At 44.5% G+C, this 11,644-nt stretch overlaps 1 protein-coding gene across 1 annotated transcript in view; it reads left to right on the forward strand.

Moving 5' to 3' along the window:
* The first annotated feature begins 732 nt into the window (after positions 1–732).
* Positions 733–11,644, forward strand: part of LOC119381789 (cardioacceleratory peptide receptor-like) — a 431,380-nt gene continuing 420,468 nt past the window's right edge. Inside the window, exons 1-3 of the mRNA XM_049412898.1 lie at positions 733–741; positions 1,976–2,209; positions 9,682–10,026. Coding sequence (XP_049268855.1) covers positions 733–741; positions 1,976–2,209; positions 9,682–10,026 — 588 coding nt within the window. The remainder of the gene's footprint in view (positions 742–1,975; positions 2,210–9,681; positions 10,027–11,644) is intronic.

Raw genomic sequence — 11,644 nt, forward strand, 5'->3', positions numbered from 1 at the left:
CAACATCAGCCTCGAACAAAATGTTGTGGCAGCATTAGCAATTTCGCGGTGCTCTCCCAACTTCCTGCCTCCATTTGGTTCGTAATGCCTTGGAGCGAAAGAAAAAGGCATTGCCTGTAAAAGCGAGCCTCTCGGTGCAATAGGAGCTGATGACCTTGAGAATTCTGACTCGGTGTCCTTGTGAAGGTTCGAAACCGCCGAAGAGCAGTGGGACGAACGCTTGAACAAGGTTTTTCACACCTCCTAACGCTTATGCACTAGCTGGGGAGAGCTTACGTGGACACATTAGCTACGAAGATGATTGCTTTGAGTAATTCACGACATTCACTATAAACACGTCTTCTAACTGTTTCACGCGCAAGCGGGGATGCCCCATTTTTCAAATCGCAGTCGTGGAATGGGTCCACATTAGAAGCGCCATCTAGAGGCAAAGCGAAAAATGAGAAAGACGAAGCGACGAACCGTCGCCAAAGAGGAGCTTGTGAGCCAAGAACAACAACGGGGATAGGCGGATTCGCTTAATAATTACATTAACTTTGGACGCTGCCACGTTGCACAAGCAGACACGAACACATCTCATCCGATTAACCCAAATATTTGATTTACCAATACGGGGGTCAAGGGGTAGCGGGTTTAATCCTATTACACGCAAGCCTAAATGCCCCAGCTGTCAAATCATCGTGGAGTGCGTCAAAACCACCCCGATTAACGTAAAGGTTCGTCCTACGGGCAATGGACAAGGTGAAAACACCCATTCGATTGCGCGTCGCACTCATTCACGGAGTTAAACATCACTGTAACTGTTTTCTTGATCATTCAAGGGGCGATCAATTACGTTTCGCATACACATACACATTCTTGAAGCCAAACATTTCGAGAGAAATACCTGTCTGGTTGAGAAAGTTGATGAGGGCTCTGAGAGTGACTGCGGCAAAAAGAAAAAAAAAAGATTAGCCTGATATTTTTGGAACCAATTCGGTTTGTCCTGCACGAGGTTATATATTTCGGATGTGGCGCTCTGGAACTTTTAAAAGCCCTTTTACGACAATATCTGCTTTCCATTTTCACGTGTTTCACTACAACGTGATATTGTGAACTCGAATACAGTACGTAACGAATGCTTTTCTTACTCTTATCATCTCGTCCATTTGTTTTCAAATATCGCCCATGCACTTCGTGGTTTAGCTTAGACCTCTTACCGTAAATGCTATGTTTCCCTTTACTTTTGTAACTTTATTTACAAAGTTTCTGCAATGCCGTAATGGCATTACGAAAGGAGGAGAGGGGGTGCATTACAAGGTCGACATCGTTTATCTAAACTTCCAGAATAAAAGCCGGAAACTGAAGGAGAGTATAACAATAGAATCTTGTCAATATACGATTATGACAACGTGCAATCAGTGCTACACTCTACAAACTACCATCAAAACGGCTCTTTGCTAGAGGTTTGGAAAATGTTACCTTAATCGAGTGGACCAGTACACGTTCATTGTGATCCCATCATTATCTTTGGTAAACTCCTCATCACGGACAGCTTCCTGCTATCCCATAGTAGGGGCTTATAGTACACTAGATTGTTGATAATTTGTTGATTAATACATCAACTGAGAAGAAGAAATCACACCATCTCCCTCTAAAGGGGACCTTGAGGCGACGCGAAGCAGCGTTTCGGCATGTCGAACCCGCGTTTCATAAGGGGAGTGGAGAGGGGGAGTGGGAGTGGAGAGGAGGGGGAGGTGAGTGGAGAGGAGGTGTGTGGAGAGGTTCTGCGCATGCGCAGTACGGGTGGTCACGCCACACACCACCGCCACCGGTTTGAACTCCGCCATAAGATGCTTCGCATCTAAAAAAGATGGCTTTCGCCTTCGAGCAGTCTTAGGCAATGCAGAAGGGACGCTGTGAGGTTTCGTGCCACATTGTCGCAATATTTTCTATTGCTTGCACTAAAGTATTTCGTTCTCATCGCATGTCGCAGGTGTCCGGAAGTTGGGTTCTGGGTCCCTTGGGCTGCAAACTGGTGGTGTACGTGCAAATGGTCACCCTCGCCTCGACGACCTTCATCCTGGCATCGATGAGCTACGACAGGTACGCGGCCATCTGTCGACCGCTCGAGTCGCGGTCGGGACTGCGCCGCGCGAAGGCCATGCTGGCCACATCCTGGGTCCTCGCCTTCATCTTCGCCATTCCACAGCTCTTCATCTTTGTCGAGGTGAGCTCTCTCTCGGTGATAGGTGGAAGCGGACTCTCTCACGTTCAGAAAGTTCGGGACTCTGGCGGGCTTGTATAAAGCTACTGAATTGAACGAATGTGAAGGAAACGTCGGACACAAATGTATTCACGTCGTCCTGAAAGATAAAGCTCAACATAACAGAATAATAAATGTGGATCAAATGAGAACCGCAAATCAATAAGCGAGTACAATTTCCGATATAGTGTAAATAATTACTCAATACCACGCCACCAGATATAGCGCAATTGGACCTTATTACTGAACGATTAGCATACTCTATAATAATATTGTCGTTCGTTACTGAATCACCAATAATGTGGATCCACGAAGCAGCTCGCAATAGGTTCAGTATTTAAAATATGCCAAAATACTTATTTGTCAAAGAAAGATATATTTTAACAGCTATACTATGCACTTGCTGGAGATTAAGACTATATGCAATGCGCTTCAGAAATGTGAATTTTCTGTTGATTAAAACATGTCAGTGTTGTTCCCACTTTGATGTGTGACATTTCTGTCGCATCTATTTAGTCTGACACTTCAAATTCAGTCAGCCGAAACAAATATGTACAGTTTTTCTTTTATAATGCTATGTGCTGAGGAAAAGTCAGTGCGCGAAACGCTTATACTTTTTCTTTTCGCAATCTAAGGTATAGTTGCGGTGAGAAAAGAGAATGTGCTTTAAAAAGGTTGCCTTTTTCGAGATATTACCCGTCTCACTGTGGAATTGCATTTGCATCCGCAGCATTTTGGTTTTCTTTTTGCCATAGACAGGGGCGTCCGTCCGTGTTTCTTTGGCGCTTAATGCCTCCGCAATGTTCATTGTGAAAAACGCCATATGTCTAACCATTTCAGACGGTACCTATGAAAAACTGTCTTAAAATTCATAAGATTTACACAACATTACTGCAGAGCACTCTATATCCTATTGCAGCAAAAATATTGTCATAATATAATTATTTACGGGTTCTACACTAAGTAATCTGAGTTAAACTGTAATTAAATATGTATTGATCCTGAAATTATTGATGTTCCGTTTTTGCAGACATTTGATTGAAATCTCAGTCTAGAAATAGAGTGCAAATTTGTTTTCGTTTATGTTCATTTCGAGCAAAGAGAGATTGTACTTATTTGGCTCGTGGAAAGCGGCACGACGAATGACTCGCCGAAGATGGTAGTGCATTCAGCAAAGCGATCGTACGCAGCAGTAAACTGCAAAATGGAGTTAAATAATGACACATTTATTGCACGGGAGGTTCAATTCAGCCAAACCTCGGTGCATCTTGCTCTTCCTTAGCCACTAATCAAGGCACCTAGCAAAAACAAGTGATGCGCACAATTGTGTACAATGCGTCTCAAAGTGTTAATGCTCAAAAATCATCATTTTAATGGAAAAATTTAGACTTACAGTTGAGCGCAAAAGCTTTATCCTCGCCGCCTTCTATTCCATGAAAACGAAAACTGGCGGTCAGTTCTACTAATGTCACACGTTTTCTCTCCCTTTCCCGCATTTCCTTTTAGCACTTAATCACGTACAGAACACATTTTCAAAATCAATACGTTTTGCTGCACACAAATGTGCCATTGGTCTTTTCCAACATAAGCTCACTCCTCCATTTAAAGAAAGACCAAATGCCTTCATTTAATGATTACTCAAAAGACAGAAGGATATGTGCGACTCTACGTTGACCACGCGCAGCGCGTCAATCAAATAGACTGAAAAGTTTTTTTTTATGTTAATATACGAGGAATTCGCTCAAATACACATGGTTAAAAAAATTTAGACTGACATGGACAAAGCTGTTTCAAGCCTTTACTCATAAAGGTGCAGTAGCAATGAGTAAGCCAAATGGTCTGTTATGTAGGGGGTAGGCAAAGTCACTTGGAACATTTAGTTTTACAAGTAATTGAGCACCATTTTCCATCAATCATAGCACCAGGAGACAGCTACAAAAGGCAATGGATGTCGGACTCAGACAAAGGTGCTTGGCATTTGGTTGCCGTTGTAGGGTGGTGGTTTGCAGGTTCCTAATCGCACGTGAGAGCAGCAGCTCTCACGTGAGAAAACATCCAGAAACAAACTTTTTTAGCACACTTGTTAACAAACAGAGGACGGAAGAACAACACGGACACGGCGCTTCCGTCCTTTGTTTGTTAACGAGTGGGCAAAGACAGTGAAATGGATCACGAACGTGCCCAAGCCTACGCTCTGTCAAACTTTATCTGTTCGTGAAAGGTTGCGGTGAACGAACGACACATACGGGGTTACAAGTGCAGCGTGTCCCACAGGATGGTGGGCATTTGAGCCGAGAAGGAAGACTGGGGTTGAAAAGAAACGAACATCGTGCGTTCTTATTTGAATATAGTGAACGAGTTATTCCGTCAGCCAAATTCTATAACGGGCTACCCACAGTTATCCTTGAATGTAATAATGATATCCAAGGCGGCTTTGTGAGCGCGTCCTTTTAACGCAGACATTTATTAGTAAGCGCCGCGGACATATATCAGCTCCGCTGCGAACAGCCATGGCTGCATTTCAGACTGCGAAGAAAAGATGCCTTATACTCGAATGGCTTGTTTATTCCTTTAAATCATTGCTGCTAACAGCATTCATGAGCTGGCAGCGTCAGGAGATTCCCACTTGAGTCAGGTCAGTATTGGTTGCTTTGTAAGTCATTTCTTACTCTTTCGCAGAAATTTAGCATGTATTCTGTGAATTTCATATCAGGGCTGTGTTCCCTTTACACACAGACATCCAGAGAAGGCTCAAATCAGTCGAATAGGGCAGGAAGACTTCTGTCCTTCTCGCATACTGATATGACACATCATATTTCAAAGGCAATTAAACCAGAACTTAACGACCTCATCACGAGTAAATGAAAATCCCTGGCATTTCAGCACAGTAATTTATCACTATTATGCGAGCGTCGAACTTAACTAATCAATAAATTCTCCGAACACGCCGGCAAGCGAGCAGCTAAACGCAATGCTCCAAGTTAACTTTATTATTCACACCACATAATTGCTAAGCTTTCAAAGCAGCATTAACGTAACGTTTTTATAACCTTAATGGAAGCATGTGTGCTTATCCAAATGTAATAGGCTTTGGATAGGCACGGCCCATACAAAGACCTTCCTGTAGAGAATAAGAAAATCTGACAGTGCTACATGCCCATGTGGAGAAGCTGAAAAATACACAGAGGTCCTTTTTCGGCGCTGTAAAATGTATCATGTTCTTCGAAAGAAACTTTTTCCAGCAACTAAATTGTTTGGAAAAACGGCCCCCATCAATGTCAAAAATGTTGGGCCCATGGCCTAGAGGGAAATTTGAAAACATTGCTGCGCATGCAGTAGTAGTACAATTTTTGGAGTAATTAGAAATATCACAATGATGCTAAATCTGATAAAAATTTTGTTCGCGTTACTATCAATCGTTACGCTTCGCTACACGGTTCTCGTTTTGTAGCTTTAGCAGAGAATTCTGTGTGAAAACACAACTGTTGCAGTTCAAGTGCGGCGCTAAAGAGACAATTCCCACCTGACTTGTGATCGGTTATGACAACATATTAGCTAACAATTATGTTATGTGTGGACATTTCACTTGCATGAATACGGGTGTATGGTCATTTTTTGCGTTGTGGGGACACATTTTTGTATTAAAGAACTGTACTATGAATGGTGAGTGTGCCTTTGCATAGCTTTGTGTTCGTTTTTTACATTACGATGTAAACTACTCTGCAAGAACAGAGGAGTAGCCGGCGCCACGCATGGGCACCAATCTCTCTTTAAATACATTTCAATTAAAAAAAGCACACCAGATATAGCGCGTGGGCGACGTGCGAGGCATATTTTCATTATCTTTGTAATAACAGAACAAAAATCCCCTGAAAATATCCCCCTCACACGGCACGGAATTGTGCTTTATTTTAGCTATAGGTGATGTACGACACACAATCTTAAAAAAATGAGCCTATATATTGCAACGGGTGCGTGGCAATATATAGGCGCAAAAAAGAAACGCGCGGGGCATTATATAAGTATATATTATGACATATTAGCGTTTGGACGAGCCAGCAAAGACGATGAGAACGAAGTGTCGCCGCGGAGCACTCTGAGCTCGTGACCAGGCTGCCCGCCTGGCAGTGTTCTTAAATGCGGTGAAGGACCTTTATAATGTACACATATATGTATATATTTTAGATCACCGGCGCGCGCGGCGGTGTGCGCGCGCCGATGATCCAGGCGGCCATGCGACTACAGCAGAGCCTACATGGTTCCGCCGTTCTAGCACAGGAAGTGTTTTAGATCGAAAACCTGTGCCATTACTATAGATGCGTGCGTGCGTGCGTGCGTGTGTGTGTGTGTGTGTGTGTGTGTGTGTGTGTGTGTGTGTGTGTGTGTGTGTGTGTGTGTGTGTGTGTGTGTGTGTGTGTGTGTGTGTGTGTGTGTGTGTGTGTGTGTGTGTGTGTGTGTGTGTGTGTGTGTGTGTGTGTGTTCAACAACACACATTATTAAGTATGCACTTAGTGATTGAAGTGCGCACTAGGGGCCGGATTTCGCTATCGCGTTGAACTCTTCAAGGCGAAGCTTAAGGGTCCCCCAATTTTTCATTCTCTGCCACGTCCGTCTAGCGGCATTACCATTATATATATCACCAAGTTTAATTATGACATCCAGGTGCGGTCGAAGGAGTGGCACGCCAGTCTACTCTTCTTTAAACTCAAGCTCAAGGCACACAATGTAAATGTGAGAGATAATAACAATGAATGAAAAGAAATAGCGAGACTATATTGTATAAACTCCCAGAATTAACGTAGGGCAGAGAGAAAGAATATGGTAGCAGGAATAGAAAGTAAGAACAGCTTTGAGGGAACGTATAAAAAATAAGACAAATAGAATTACAAACAGGAGCAATGCGCTGACATCTTGGAATTTTTATAAATTAAATTTGCCACAAAGAAAATTAGGGGCAGTCAGTATCGAAGGTGGATAGTTATTGATTATACAAACAACCGGGTGCACATTTGAGCGCTCCTAAAGCAAAGGTCTTAACCATTCCCAAGAGAAGCGTGACAAGGACCTCAGCAGCTGAAAATGAGAAGGAGACAAACGCATTTATCATAAATCATAGACATATTTATTACCACATTCTTTTATGATGAATCCTCACCAAGGAGCCCAGCATTCCACCGTTTTAAATATATATACACATAAAAACATGTGCGTGGCAGAGTTGCAAGATGCCTTCTGGCTTTGTGAAGGAGAGAGCTTGGCGAACTCATGTCTAGCCATTCGTACTAGTGTCACTACATTTAGGGTTGCGCACGTGGGGAAGCTGCATGGAGAATTGAATGGAATTAATTTGAATTCACTTTATTTTTCATCTGCGTTGCTGGGATGATAAGGCAGAAAATTCGCAAGTAATAGCTTGAAGTGAACATGGCCGCCTCACGCACAAAGTAACTTCGTAGCGGGTGGACAAGACAAACAGTAACGCACTCGAATGTAGTAGAGCTTCTTGGAAGTTGGAAGTTCTTATGTGCTTTTGAAGGAATAGTGCGCGATAAAACTAGAACATCAAGAACAAAACACGGAGTGAAGCCCGCGCCAGGAATAAGCCGCGCTGAGTGCTATACAAAGCAGCCACAGCGCTTCATCGTCACTTCGGGCGTTTAGAAAACGCGACATCTCAGCGCTACAAGTTGTTTCGCCACGTGTCGTACGTGGCACCCGGATTCGCGCTTTAACTCGCGCACGGCTCGTTTCGAAAAACAAAAACAAAACAAAAAAACCTAAAGATGCTGTGTTCAGACAAGTACCTGTGGATGTTTACTTAAGGACATTTTTTGTAACGGCGCATTGGAGAACGTCGCTTTTGCAGAATGTCGCTTTAAGTGTGGGCGTAATAGCGAACGAGCGCACGTGTGCCGCCTGAAGTAGTTATTGCTCAGTGACGACCGGCAGATAAACCCACATGCACGCCACATAGGCAATGAACCTTTTAACGGAGTCTCATTTGAACCTACTATAACCATGACGATGTTCTTTCGCAATGCGCCACGTGCCGTTGGTACCGACAGATTGCGAGACTACTCCAGCTCAAAGCACTTTCTTTAAATGAATGCTGACGAAATAGCTGAACCTTCTGTACTTTCAAACTAGAACGACACAGTGATAACTGACATGTTAGCGCAGCACTTGAGACCTAAATAGGTTAAAAAAAGCATTCATTCGCCGCCTAAATGTCAACGCTCTCTGCAGGAGCCGTAAGAAGGCTCACCCATATGTAGTGGTTTAACGCGCTTTCTAAAACGTGAAGCGTTTTCGATGTGACTACTGGCGTAATACCTACTTCGTTGAGAAGCTGCCTCTGGAGGGTGCAGTTAGTGAAAGGCTTTTATTAACAATATTTCTTGAATTCTCCGCTAACTGGAACACCGAAAAGTATGCGTCAACGGCTTTTTACAGTCCTTTTTGCCTGCGGCGAACGTTAAAGTCTAGCTGACAACTACTTTTTCTTTTATTGAGACAATTGAAATATCATGAATTTGGCTCCTCATTGGCGAACCGTGGATTAGTGGGCTTTTCTCGCGCGGCGCTGAGCATAACAACATAGTCAGTGTTGCTTGCAAGCAATATATTACAAAAGCTGTCAACGAAGAATTTGCAGTGTTAGCTGCAAAAAAGCTCACTTAGGCCAGCGCGCTGAAAATTCGGATAGTTATTGAAACACAAGACCTGTGGAGCGCCTTCTTAATTTCACTAAACATGGTCTTGTGAACGGTACACTTCAATACTCAAAGATCGCGTATAAAATTTCTTGCGAGTCGTTGGGAGGCTTTTGTGTTATTCCTCTTCTTGGGAAAGCTTAGGTAGATATATTACGTTCTATTCGTTTTATTTTTTTTTTTTCGCGGTAACAAAAAGATTAGCTGGGCCAGCAGAAACGAAATTGTTCTCAGCGGCAACCTATATAATGCACGTAGGCTGGAAGAAAAATTAAATGGCTATGAAGCCATTCATTCTGCGGAATAATTTAGGTGGAGTCTGCTCAGACGACCATGCAGAAAGTACGAAGTTATGTCGACGTTTATAATGAGACGAGAGTCACTGTGCGGAAAGGCAAGTTGCGTCAATGGTTAATAATCAACGTCAATTAATTGATTAATTATTAATAAATAATGGTTATTTATTTATGCAGTTTTTTTCCAATACTGCCCCTCAAGCTGAGGTCATAACAGATACATGGGCAAAACAAACAATACAGCATGTTACAGATGTTACTCAATCCTGGAGCTTTCAAACAGAGCTGCGAGGACCTTCCATTTAAACATTAAAACAGGAAGACGTAAAAAAACAAAAGGCGACATTTTGAGTACCAGCTTGTACAACATCGACATATGATACAAAACAAAAAGGCCAGCGTAAAGTTTTCCGATGTCTCGTTACAGGTGCAAACAGGGGTGACCGTGTCAGGCCAACCACACATGGAGTGTCTCAGCGTTGGCTACACGCGCCATTGGCAACGTCAGCTCTACTTCTCATGGCTCACACTGTATATCCTGGTGGTGCCAGGACTGCTGATTTCGGCCTGCTACCTGCGACTGCTGCGCGTTGTATGGACCGCCTCGGCACCGGACGGCGCTGGCTTCCTTGTAGCGGCCGGCTCTAAGGACAAGGACCAGATCGGCGCTAGCTTCAAGTCCAACGGCAAGGGTCCGCCACCGACTCTGCGGCGCTGCACGCAGGCACATCCGCTGCTGCCCCGGGCACGCGCCAAGACGCTCAAACTCACGGTAAGCAACGCTGAGTGCCTCCTTGATCTTCCGTCAATACCGTAGCGGTTATAAAACCGTCAAGCCTGCACGGAACACGCAGTACGGCCACAGCGACTGCTGGGATAGTGGCCTTTCTAGAGCCAGTTGTATACTGTCTTGGGGCAAATAATACAAGTACACAAAAGTACACCTGCCGGCAGGCACGTAGCCAGGATTTTTTTCCCGGGCGGGGGGGGGGGGGGGTCAAGGTCTAATTGTTCGAAAGAAAGTCTTTCCATGGCAAAACGAAAAACAAGTTTCCCGGGAATATAGAAGGCGCTTAATTATTAGAAGAAAATGAGAACAAAGCGGAATGCAGCACAAGAGGCGAGTTAATCCGCGATGGAAATGAAGTTTTTGACACTGCAGTAGAGCTAGTGCGTGTGCACCAGAAAGAATGCTTTCCAACCAAATAATCTCGACCAAGAAGGCCTACTTAGAGTCAGTGAAGGAAAAAGGAGTGACAAAAAGAAAAAAAGACATGGCTGATCTCTCCGTCATAGGAATCGGTATAACACGAGAGTGAAACGTATCTACACAGAAGTAGTGCTTATTCTGTAATGATATAAGAGAGCTTGTACAATATCTATTCGTGTTTGGCAGCTATAGCACCGACTGGCGTGGATGCACCCATGTTGACGCCTTTTTCGTAGAGGTTCTTAGCTTGAGCCGCAAACACGTGCGTCCCGCTGGCCTCTGTCTGGCTCCATCAAGACAGGACATTCGCCCGTCGAAATCGTGTCCTTTCTGCAACACTTATTGCAGCAGTTTTGTTTGTCGGTGCTCTCGCAATCGAAGTAGTCGGTGGCGGAGAAATCCCGTTGGTGCATGTGCAAGCTGCACTACTCCGATGAGCCGGCGCACGCTCACATGAAGCGAAAGCCAAAGAACGTCTAGGGTGCTTCAGCGACGCCAGCGCGGCCAGTTTCCTTCGCTGGTTTCGAGACGCTTTAACCATGACCTTCGATATCGCACGCAATCTCGGAGTAAGCGCTAGTAAGCGTCGATCGTGACGCATTACGTCTTTTCTCCTCTCACAGACGGCGGCACCACCCCCCGCTCCGCCCCACCTACCTACACCGCCAACAGAGAGCACCGTGCGAGAGAGAATGTGTGAAAGATATAAGGCGTGTTCTTGAGGTATCTAGCATCTGCCATGCTGGCTTAGTTGGTTTAGCGTCGGACGCTTACCGTCCCGGCCGCAGCGTCGTGGGTTCAATTCCCAGCGGCGGATCTTTTACAGCAAAAGCTGTTATGAGATCACTACGAGGGCCGTTTTTGGCGCCGTAGTTGTCCGCCGCCGCCGCCGGTGTCCGTAACCACTATCGCTCGAAATAAGAAAAAAAAACGAAATAAGAAAAAATTGCCAGGATGGAACGAGGTTCGAACCTGGGTCCGCTGCGTGGGAGCCCAGTGTTCTACCACAGAGCCATGCCGGTTTTTTTTTCTTTATTACCGGTTTCATAACACGGCACAGGAATAACAGCAGAAAATACAACAATAGACACAACTGAAGCAATGTCAAAGCAGTGCACACCTATGAATAGTTACATGCCTAAAATTCCTTTAGGTAAGCCAGGGCTCAACTCTGGAAAGC

The sequence above is a fragment of the Rhipicephalus sanguineus genome, chromosome 2, assembly GCF_013339695.2.
Source record: "Rhipicephalus sanguineus isolate Rsan-2018 chromosome 2, BIME_Rsan_1.4, whole genome shotgun sequence".
In the NCBI taxonomy this organism is placed as follows: Eukaryota; Metazoa; Arthropoda; class Arachnida; order Ixodida; family Ixodidae; genus Rhipicephalus; species Rhipicephalus sanguineus.